The 12,338-nt window shown below is 41.9% G+C and overlaps 1 protein-coding gene across 1 annotated transcript in view; it reads left to right on the forward strand.

The window, feature by feature from the left end:
- SLC10A7 (solute carrier family 10 member 7) overlaps positions 1-12,338 on the forward strand; it is a 276,262-nt gene that overhangs the window by 99,210 nt on the left and 164,714 nt on the right. Inside the window, exon 5 of the mRNA XM_089670484.1 lies at positions 9,048-9,086. Within this exon, the coding sequence (XP_089526610.1) occupies positions 9,048-9,086 (39 nt within the window). The remainder of the gene's footprint in view (positions 1-9,047; positions 9,087-12,338) is intronic.

A 12,338-nucleotide genomic window follows, 5' to 3' on the forward strand; every position in this document is an offset into this window, starting at 1 on the left:
CATTGCGATCACCTAGGCGATCGGATGCGGAAGTTGTCCACCCCACCTCCCCTTCCCGTAGTCTTCTGGGACATGTGACAGGTCCCAGAAGACTAGGGGACCATTAGGAAAGCGCAGCACTACACGCACATGCACAGTGGGCATCGGACTGTGAAGGCACAAGCTGTTCTAGCCGGGTGCCCACACTGTAGATGTCGGTACCGGGAACACAGGACAGCCGGTGAAACGATCTGTGGAGAGGACAACGGGGGATCGAGGGACAGGTGAGTGGTTGTTTTTTAAAAGTCAGCAGCTACAGTTTTTGTAGCTGTTGACTTTTACTTTTTTACAGTTTGACTGGAACTCTGCTTTACGTCTAGTGGCAGAGAAATGAGGAGTAATACATACAAACATCTCCTTCCTGTGGGGACTTTCTCCATTGCATGCCTGTTTCCTCTACACACAATTCAGGGTTAATAGCCCTGCATTGTAGCATTGTATGTGATGATCCAAGGGCTCACCCACAGCCTGGAGCATCAGGGAGAGGAGGACAGTGCCAGAGCCTGATAGAAAGAAAAATAAGGTAAGTAAGCCTGCTTCTATATTTACCCCTTCAACTTAAAGAGGAATTGCAAACATTTAAGAAACCAAAAAAAAAAGGTCAACAGCTGTAGCTCTGTCTTCACGCCAGCACAGAGCATCTCTATGATCTGTCCTGAAAGCCCTGCAGGAAAAAGGGGGAGAAGAGCGGACCACTGCACTAGCTACATGGGCAATTACCATTCACCACCTATGGAGGTAAGTACAGCAGGGGGAGTGAGGAAGCTTTATGTTGTTCACCTTTTCGTTTTTGCTGAAAAGGTCAATTAACCTTAAAAAAAAAATTATAATGCAGCCACCACAAAAGGGGGATTAGAAAGGTGGAGAGACTGCAAGAGGTTTTTTTTTATTCTCTTCCCACGGTTGGGCTTTAAAGTGCAATTAAAGTAAAACAAATCTAGTAGGCAGAGTGTTTTGGTACAAGAGGCTTTATATAACTCTTCTGCCAAAAAAATAAATTTTCTACTCATTCCCTATTCTACTAGGATTTTTTTCTACAGACGTAAAGAGTAGCTGCTAGGTGTTGGGATATTGTGAAGGGTAGGGAGAATCAGAGTGCAAAAACCATGGTATAGTTCCATAAAGTAAATATTTTTTTAAAAAACAAGGTATCTTACTCACAAGGTTAAAATCTCACTGTCGGAGGAGCATGCAAGGTACTGCTGGAAAGATGAAAACAGGGTGACTGTACAACCATTCAAATGCCCTGGTCAGGTGTAGGGATGAAAAGGCAGTGTCCTGAAAGCTCTTCCCTGACAGAGCTTGGTGTGCACTTCAGATCAGCCACGCTTGTCCTGAGATCAGAAAGTTCCGCCCCCCTGTGTGACATCACCAGCCGGAGCATGCGCACTTTCTTCTTCCTCAGCCTACCTACAGTGCTACTCATCCCGGGTAAATACATTTGCTATGGAAATGGGTTTTATGGAGCCTCAAGGAAACTAAGCACTGCTGTTGAAATACTATAGAAGCACATAAGTTCAAACCGCATCCAATCTGCATATATATGAACCGGAACTAAACCTTCTCAGCCTGACAGTAAACCCACGTGACACAAGAGTACTCCATATTAAAAAGAATGGATACGATCATGTGCATACTTGCACATTTATGGCAAATGTTTTTCTGGCCACCCTTACAGTTTAGTTTCCCTTTGGGCACTGAGGTAGTATGGAGCATTTCATTGCTGACCCCTCCATCTAGAAATGCTAGCTACCTGGCTGTGCTGCCAGGTTCATAGTTTTTAAATGACTGGCCCAGAACAAGTTTGCATATTGCTTAAATTCTAATTTCCCACTTACTTTGCTGATCTTCATGCTTGTTCTAGGCCTGTGACTCCCATAATAATAGAGCAACTGGGTCAGCATGACAGTGAGGCAGCTTAGGTCAGAAGGTATTAGTTTGTATTCTGGATAAAATTTGTAAGCTCACTATCTGTACCTACAGTTCTCATAGTGTAAATATAATATAAAGTGCAGCGGTAAAATATAAATGTGACACAAAATTAAATATACATAAAAAAGTCCCAATAAAAGTGACCTAGGGTAACAGTGCACACTGACCAGAAGTGCACATAAATAGTGCAATGTAGCAAAGATGGAGTTCAGAAAGCCATCATCAGTATGGAAAGGGTAGATGTATTCCCCCGATCAATGAAGGTCCACACGATGAATACAGTGCTCAGAATAAATCCACTGGATGGCAGAAAAAGGAATCACGGCTCCACCAAAGAAAAGCACCACTCCTCCACTGCACATCAACGATATCTAGGAAAAATGCTCCCCACTTAGTTAGTTCTCCACCTTAAAATTTCATGTCCGCATAAGTTCACTGTGGCCTGTGCCCGTGCCGCTCTCCGTACCTCCCTCCTCTCCGATCCTCTGCCGCTTTTTTCCTTTCAGCGGCAGAGGATCGGAGAGGAGGGAGGTACGGAGAGCGGCACGGGCACAGGCCACAGTGAACTTATGCGGACATGAAATTTTAAGGTGGAGAACTGAAGTGGGGAGCATTTTTCCTAGATATCGTTGATGTGCAGTGGAGGAGTGGTGCTTTTCTTTGGTGGAGCCGTGATTCCTTTTTCTGCCATCCAGTGGATTTATTCTGAGCACTGTATTCATCGTGTGGACCTTCATTGATCGGGGCAATACATCTACCCTTTCCATACTGATGACGGCTTTCTGAACTCCATCTTTGCTACATTGCACTATTTATGTGCACTTCTGGTCAGTGTGCACTGTTACCCTAGGTCACTTTTATTGGGACTTTTTTATGTATATTTAATTTTGTGTCACATTTATATTTTAGCGCTGCACTTTATATTATATTTTCATGTGAGGATTTTTTTTGGTTATCCTGTGTGTTTCAGCTGCTTGTCTATCAAAAAGCGCTCACTTTTTTGCTCTCTGTTTTATAGTTCTCATAGTGTGTTAAGTTGGCAGTCTTGGCCCCATGGCTGTTTTCATATGCAGACCTTGCATTTTCAAAGCCACTGTGACAGACATTTTCAGAAATCAGGTCTGCATGTGCAGGCATGCAACATTGGGCTTGGATCTGTTTAAACTTGTACTGCTATGTATGCATTTCAGTTAATTATTTTATTACAATTTTTGTTTTCAAAACTCATTTATATCAGGTCTTTGGACATTTACATTTCCTAAAAGTGCTAATGCTTAAAAAAGGTTTAGCACAAATGTCTATCTTGATGGTGGTTTGTTTGTGCAACCTGGGTGTGTGCCAGAACAAAATTGTAGAAAATTTGGGGAAGCAGCATTACATTGAGGTGTATCAGCGTATGTTTTATGGACACGTTTGGTTTATGGGTATTTTTATTTAACTAACAACTTTCATCTTACTGTGTGGCTGGATCTTTTTGTATGCATTTAAACAGTCTTTTTAAAAGCCCGGGTGTATTTCAGCTAGTAGCTCTTGCAATATCCCATTCACACACAAAAATTGCAGAGAGCTGAGGTCTGAACTTTATGTAAAAGGAGTGCTTGCTGAAGATTTCTTTTATTAACTGTCATCATCTTCATAATATATGGCCAAATAACTGCAGTATAATAACTAAATTTGAGAATAATAGGCCCCTTAAGAAAGGCTCCAGTCATTCATGATAGTCAGTGACAAATAGGTTGGAACAAAGTAACATGCACTGCTTGTCCTGCTTACATTCTCTCCTTGGTGTCATTCTCATCTGTCAATGTCCTGGCTGTGCTCTTATTAAAGCGCACTTCTACTAACGCAACTTAATTTCTGTAAGGAGAAATGACAGCATACTTAATTTAGCTCCTGTAATCCCATTCTTAATTTTTGTTTTGTTGCAGGGTTGTTATTATAATAAATTCAAAACATAAAATAGCCAAGCTATTGCAGAGCTATTTAATTACATTGCAAATTTGCATTTGTCTCCCCACTGTTGTAAGACAATTACCAACCTTGACTGTTTTCATAACCACTTCGTTACCGGAGCAGTTTTTTTTTTTGTTTGCAAGGAAACACTTAAAACCACCAAGATATATTTTCTTAAAGTAGAAGCCCTACAACGATGGCATATGCATTATGTTTGCGCAACTGCTTATCAAATCCATATTTTCAGTAAAAAATACACTAAGGAATTTATTTTGCACACAAGTACAATATGATACACTATTTTACATAGAATACAAAAGATGGGGCTGCATCGTGTAAATAGATACCAAACATGCCAAGCCTCAAAAGTTTGCACGCCTGTGAAATGGCAAAAAACTACTGTATCCAAAACTGTCCATAAGCGAAGCTTTAAAAGCCTTCACAGATAATCAGTTTAGAGTTAACAGATAATGGTGGCCTTAGAATTAATTCTATCAGTCACTGTTTACATACATGCATTTGTGTTGTTTTAATTTTCTAAACTTGTTTATGTATTTAGTTTTTTTTTTTGCTATTACAAGGAGGTTCCTTTAGTTCTGTGGATCCCTTACCTGGTTCACTCTTACCTAAAAAACTAGGAGCCTGCAAAACAAAACAGTAGGGCCTTGATTTTAACCCCTTGGCTACCAGGACATTTATAAAAAATACCATGGAAGACAAGTGGTTAAAGATTTTCATTAATCACCATGTGTATCTAAAGGTGCTTTGTTGCCTGAAAATACTTGTATTAGTCCTCAAATTATTTCATGTATTGCCCCCATATTTCCTGCAGGCAAACTGTATGTGGGACCTCAGTTTTTGCTTTAAATTTAGTTTTAGACCTGTCCCCACTTTGTGCTAATCCATTCTTTTGTCTTTTAACTGTCTATTATTGAAACCTCTATTTAACCTGAAAGTTTGATTTCAGAACACATATGGAGCATGGCGCTCAGTTATCAGCTAACAACCTGTATCTCTTGGGGATATATTAGCAGCAAAATTTCTCCACCATAGTTTGAGGCTTTATTAGGGCTCATGTACATTGCAGCTGATAAACTGACGTTCAGGAGCTTATCTGCGTTTTTTTTTAGCAGCCCCTGAACTCTCCCTACTGTTTTCCTATGTGTCAATGTACACAGTCGTTTACAGGCAGTTGAGTTTACAGTGGTTTTTTTTAACGCACCAAACTTGCTTTCAGGAATAGATTTTTATCAGCATTTCAAAGGTTTGTAAACGCGGTTAAACGCGTTTATAAGCGTTTGCGTTGAAAAGCGTTTTTAACTGTTCCATATCCAGATGCTGTCCAGAGCCTTCATCATCAGAAATGCATGCAAAGTGTTTTCCATGTATTCAAATGGACCCAGTACACTAGTGTAGTCAGTTCCAGGTTTTGCGTGAAGGAAAAAATGGTAGAACGTGCTGCATTTTGCTCATGATGGGATCCATAGTGAATACAACCAGAAAAGACAGGTCATCTCAATACATACTGCTCTCTCTGCTTCTCCTCTCTCTATTTCTCTCAAAATTACCATATTTGGCGCTCCATAAGACGCACTTAGGTTTTAGAGGTGAAAAACAAGGAAAAAAATATTCTGAACCAATGGACTGCAGACACAGTACAGGAGATGACCAGAGACTGCGGACACAGTACAGGAGATGACCAGAGACTGCGGACACAGTACAGGAGATGACCAGAGACTGCGGACACAGTACAGGAGATGACCAGAGACTGCGGACACAGTACAGGAGATGACCAGAGACTGCGGACACAGTACAGGAGATGACCAGAGACTGCAGACATAGTACAGGAGATGACCAGAGACTGCGGACACAGTGCAGGAGATGACCAGAGACTGCGGACATAGTACAGGAGATGACCAGAGACTGCGGACACAGTACAGGGAATGACCAGAGACTGCGGACACAGTACAGGGGATGACCAGAGCCTGCGGACATAGTACAGGTGATGACTGGAGACTGCGGGCACAGTACAGGGAATGAGCAGAGACTGCGGACATAGTACAGGGATTGACCAGAGACTGCGGACATAGTACAGATGACCAGAGACTGCGGACATAGTACAGGGAATGACCAGAGACTGCAGACAGTACAGGGGATGACCAAGAGACTGCGGACCTTTGGGGAGGGAGAGGGAGCGGGTACCTGAAGTTGTCCTTTCCTTAGTGTGGGCACGTTGGCTTCTTCCCACGCCGGCTTCTGTGATAGCCGGGTGCCCACTGTGCATGCGTGAGAAGCGCTGTGCTTTATGAATGACCCGGAGCCTTCTGGGACCTGTCATGTGTCCCAGAAGTCGTCGGACCATTCATAAAGCGCAGTGCTTCTTGCGCATGCACAGTGGGCACCCGGCTATCACAAAAGCCGGCGCGGGTGCGTCTTATGGAGCAAATATGGAGCGGCCGGCCCAGTATTCTGACATGGTGGCTGCGGCGGAAATACCGGACCGGCCGCTCCATATTTGCTCCATAAGACGCACTGACATTTTCCCCCCTATTTTTGGGGGAAAAAAGTGCGTCTTATAGAGTGAAAAATACGGTAAAAAGTTAATTTTTTACTGTTTTTCAGTACAGGGGATGACCAAGAGACTGCAGACTTTTGGGGAGGGAGAGGGAGCGGGTACCTGAAGTTGTCCTTTCCTTAGTGTGGGCACGCTGGCTTCTTCCCACGCCGGCTTCTGTGATAACCGGGTGCCCACTGTGCATGCGTGAGAAGCGCTGTGCTTTGTGAATGGCCCGGAGCCTTCTGGGACCTGTCATGTGTCCCAGAAGTCGTCGGACCATTCATAAAGCGCAGTGCTTCTCGCGCATGCACAGTGGGCACCCGGCCATCACAAAAGCCAGCGCGGGAAGACTACAGCGCTGGACAGAGGAACAGGTAAGGTCCTGCAGGAGAGAAGAGCTGAGTGGCCGGCCCAGTATTCTGACATGGTGGCTGCGGCGGAAATACCGGACCGGCCGCTCCATATTTGCTCCATAAGATGCACTGACATTTTCCCCCCTATTTTGGGGGGAAAAAAGTGCGTCTTATGGAGTGAAAAATACGGTAAAAAGTTAATTTTTTACTGTTTTTCAGTGCATTCTGGGCATTTTGGAAGGTCTCCTGAGGTTATCTTTAAAAAACACTTCTAAACAAACGCGGCATGCAAATGCAACTAAACAAACATTTTTTTTTAACCTACGTTTCCCAGCAGTTTCCATAGTTCAGAAGTGTTTTCCAAACGTCCTGTGTACATGAGCCCTTAAACCTGAAGTTTGGCCGAGACAAAAACAATTCCCTCCAGATTTAGTCACATCTCATAGCTATAATGAAGTATGCGCCACTGTTTGCAGGCAGCTGGATCCTGGAGATATCTTAACTGCAGGGATGCTGGTCCTGTTTCTGGCTTTGTTTCTGGTGCTGCAATGGTTAACCGCTTCAGGTCTTTAGGCAGAACAGTGGTACGTATTGTCCAACAGGGACATTCCCCTTCTTTCCTCCGCCTCTATTGAGAAAAGGTCTTTCACTGATTACACTGCTTGAGCTATGATCTGTCAATGGGGGAGAGTCTGATCAGTCATAGGAACCTCTCCTCCATTTACAGATCTGCTTTCAGTACACATTAAGTTTTTACACCATCTGGGACCACTCTCCCTTCTAACCTTCTCAGTGTGGCAGTCCTTTGCCTTATTCTTGTGTGTAGGTCTGCTTCTGACCCCATTCATTGCTAGTCTGTGTATATGAATTCTGAAGTGACTGGACACCCAAGAAGTGAGAGAAGAGGGCCATCCCCACTTACAGCATAACACAGCCCAATACATTGTACTAGCATCCACCATGTTCTGAGTCTTGCTTCAATTTCCTGTTATAGTAGTTGTGACTGCTCTGACTGGTAGATAGGAGTTTGATCACTTTGTTGAGTGTACTCTGACTTGGTCAGACACACCCTGTCACATATCCATGTGATGACACTGAGCCAATCGGCACTGTCATAACAGAGTTCATAGCCCTGTGCACTACCACTCCAATGACTTGTAGGTTATACAAGTCTTTGCTTTTACTTCTGCCAGCTGAATGGAGGAGTGAAAATAAGGTAAGGATAGAAGGAATGCCAGTATAGTATAATGTCTCGTTAAACTGAAGATATATCCTTACATAGGAGATAATCAGGCAAGTCGAATACCTTGGAAATCCACAAGTTTATGGATTTAATAGTGCTTGTCTCATGCTGTTCTAGTAAGTAGTGAGCAGCCTTTACACAGTTGTTGTTCCATTTGGCGTAGCAGTGCAAGATTGGTGATCCAAACACCCACTATCTCAGTTGTTTTCTCTTCATTAAAGTGAACCTGTTGTTTACATATGCAAAGCACAGGTTCCCTTTAACTTGAACCTGTAAAATAACTAGAAATAATTAAAGTGTTACTGAACCTACAACAGTAAAATCAGTCTGCATATGTAGTAAAGCATACTTGTTATACTCGCTATGGAACTTAAGGGGTTAATCCTCTGCATTGTGTAAAAAGGATGTTTGCTTCTTTCTTCTCTGATCCTCCCCTTCTTCCACGTTCCCCATTTCATCTCCTGATAGAACACGGGGTTACTATGCACATTCTCAGTTTGGTGTGTACTGCTGTAGAGGTTTTTTCTTTTTCTTGGGAGAGTGCATATGATCAGCACAGGGCCAATCAGCACTTTCCAGACAGAGGGTCAAGGGTTAAGTAATCTCATAGGCCAGTAAGAGCATAATGAAAACGCCTCCTACAAGCTTTAACCAGTGTTCAGCTGGACACTGATAGAAGTCACAAGACTGCTGTAACTGCTGATGAGAAAATGTATTTAGCAGTTTATATTTGCTAAAATAATTGCATTTCTTTGTTCTGTGTACTGTGGGAGACCAGATATAGTGAATGCAGGATCCTGGGTTTAGTGACACTTTAAGCATGACATTTACAGCTTCCATGCATGTTGGACCATTTAATGTATTTTACTGTTTAAAAATAAAATATTGTTTTTTCTTCATCATTTATTATATGTGTATTTTGCAACAGCATATTTATAAACCCATTTATATTTTTCTCTTTTTTTCCCAGGCTGCTGCCATCTTCAATTCTGCATTTGGGAGCTTCTTGGTAAGTAGTAAGCACATGTCTTCTTACTGTGCCTAATCATCCTCCAAATAGGTACTGTTTTCAGTTAAATCAATAGCCACTGTTAACTGTCCTGATAAAGACGTATGTCAATACAGTGATTTATTTTCTTATTGTCTTTAATGAGCTATATTGGATATTCATTACAAAGCAACACAATGGCTGAGGTACAGTGGATACAAAAGCTGAACCATTCTTGTTTTAAACAATGACACATGATTGAGCATCTTTGGTCATGGTTGGAATGTATCCTGGGTACTGGTACAATTACAATATGGCTCTATGGCACAAAGAGAGTCAATTTGTGTTTTTATAAGTAGCAAACTGAAAGTTACCTTTATTGAATAAAACAATACTTGTATTTAAACAGCAAGAATAACTATATTTAGAATATAACTATAGACTCGCCACGTGAATGAAAGACGTATTTATTCACCAAAATGTAGTTTTTATATATACATTGTCGTCATTTTTTTATATGGTCAACATATCTGTTTATTAAGCATAGTTGACCCCTTCTCCCCTTGTTTAAAAAAAACAAAAACAAAAAAACAAAACAAAAAGATAAAACTTGAGAGACTTCTAGAAAACTTAGAACTGTTCAGATCACTGTGATCCATTTGTCAAAGCGACTATTGATAGGAATGGTATGCGTTGTCCAGTGAGTTTTTTACTTTTATTGGGAGTGAAAGTGATACCATTTATTGAGTGGTAACTTCACTTATCATTGATCTGAATAGTGTCAGCTTCAATTCCCAGGAACTAGTATACAGCCCATTAGTAGGGGAATAGTAATATTCTGTCAGAGGCTAGAGAGAATATTATGTTCTAGTAAAATTTTAAATGAAATCCGTTATATCTGCCAGAAAAACTGTCTCCATTCAGGGCTAAGCTGAAAGTTAAATGAGTTGCATACAATTTGATTTTCTAACATCCACATTACAATAGCAGTAAAAATAGTAGATCTTTCTGAAAATCTAATATCAGTGCACTTGAAAACCTTTTTTCATGTTGAGAGTGCTGCCTCTCTGCAGACCATCTGTTTCAACAACTGACTGGATATGCCCTGAAGCTTCTCTTCCACTCATTCCTTTGGTTTACTTTCGGTCTCTAAGGATTATATTTACCATGTTACCCTGTTGCCTGCGAGTAGTGATTCTTGTATAGACTCTGCCTCTTGAAATACCTCCTCCTCAATACCTGTACAATTCAGAGAGCAGGCTCTGTGTGACACAGCAGCGCCTACCCAAGTGAATGTGTCACAGAATTTAGGAAATAATTTTAGAAAACTCTTTGACTCCTGAAACGCGTTGGATACTTTTTTGGATTGTACCACTAACTTTTAATGGAATAAAGTTGTATCTGGACCTCTTAGCAGTGGTGTGGGGCTTAAATTTAAATTTTTGTTACATTACACTACAAATGTAAAAAAAAGTAAGAGTCCAGCATCAACACAGTGATGGGGATGCAATCCCAGGCAGAAGACGCAGGAAGATGAGCCTCTCAGACGTCAGGGTGACCAGATGTCTCCACTTATGTCTTTCTTAGGGAGATATCTACCTTGTTATGGCCATCTATTTACTTTCAGCAGATGTGTCAGGACTCTCTGTCAACCATACCTGGTCAATTATCGCCCTAAACTATTTTTGTAAATTCCAACATTTTACATTGGGGTAGCAGTCAATTACTGTAAAGGTGTGCTACTAAGACAGGAGTTGGTTAGAGTTTTTGTAAACCATAACAATGAACTTCTACTACATGCTCCCTTTTGGTATGTTAACTATATCGTTGAAAGGGTTGTGATATATATGTTTGATAAGTGCAAAAAAAATTACTGCTTGTTCCTCCCGGAAATCTTTTGAGCTGACTGCTAACTACTCGCTTTTTCTCTTTTATCCATTAGCACTGTACAGCTCTCTCTATATGGACTACAGAACACCTCCTTCCTGATTTTAGAGATGAGAAGTGGAAGAGTTTTGTAGTCCTTAAACACTTGCTCTAGCATGACAGCTTTGCTCCTTCATGAATACAGTACAGTGAATGTGTGTAGTCATCCTAGAACAGGAAGTATGTTACTGGCACTAAATGAAGCACTGCATATGAAGACTAGTAAGCGTCAATATATTACCTAGATATATAAATCTGTATTAAGCAGAGGTTACTTTATTGGCTAAGTTTACCTTTGGGAACATGTTACATGTTCCACCTGCTTTTATTTGTGATATGGGGACTGTGAAGCAAGAGGGGGGAGCTGTTATATGGGGGGATATAATGTGAGAGGGGGGAGCTATGAAATGGGGGGGGGCTGCGAGATGAGGGAGCTGTGATATGGGGGGCTGAAGAAATTAATATAAATGGGGCTGTGATGTGAAAGACCCAAGTAATAGAAGAAAATTGAGTTGAAAATCTTACCACTCGGACCTCCGTAAATTTTTATTCAGTACCCCTGCTTTACAGGCTCCTAATAAAGAAATGTGCATTTTTTATTATTATCATTATTTTTTTTTTGTATCGTACATCACGGTACATAGAGCAGGCTATTCATGACTATTTGAGTTATAGGCCAACTATAAGTGAATGGACGCTAGCCGATCAATCAGAGAGGAGGTCCTCCCCTATATAACCCCTCCTACGCAGGAAGTACTTCAGTTTTTTCGCCAGTGTTTGTAAGGTAGATGGTCACTGAAAGTGTTGCTGTGCTCGTGGAGCATACCTGAAGGTCCACCCTCAAGGTTTTGCCTGTAATGCAGCCTTACGGCGCTGGAACCCTGTGCAATTTAAAATCTGACCAAGGTGCTTCTACCGGGGTGCTATACGGGTCCAAGGCAGTGGCCTCTCAGTATGGGGACTTGGTCCTTGAAGGTCTGTATGACAAGCCCACCGTGATGGGTGAAGGTTGGTGCCTGGTGGAAGTCAGGGACCTGCAGCAGGACTGGTAAGATATCTCCTTTTATCTCTCTCAGAGAAACAACAAAGCTCTAAATTGGAGGGAAGAGGAGAGGTGTTGTGACTGTGGTCTCCACCAGGGGGAGTGCTCATGATTGTTTCCGGAGATATGCTTGCCTTTTTTGTTTTTGGCTACTAGATGGAGTACAGCTGGCCATCGACCATAGGGCTCGTCTACATGAGGATCGCATGCGCAGTAGCGGCCGGAAACAGAAGTCATTTGTTTTTCTGGAGGTCAGGAGACACATGGGCTGCTGCTGCTGCAGGATTCCTGTGGCTGCGACACAG

Source organism: Staurois parvus, unplaced genomic scaffold, assembly GCF_062004578.1.
Source record: "Staurois parvus isolate SC_StPar_1 unplaced genomic scaffold, SC_StPar_1.0 ptg000090l, whole genome shotgun sequence".
Lineage (NCBI taxonomy): Eukaryota > Metazoa > Chordata > Amphibia > Anura > Ranidae > Staurois > Staurois parvus.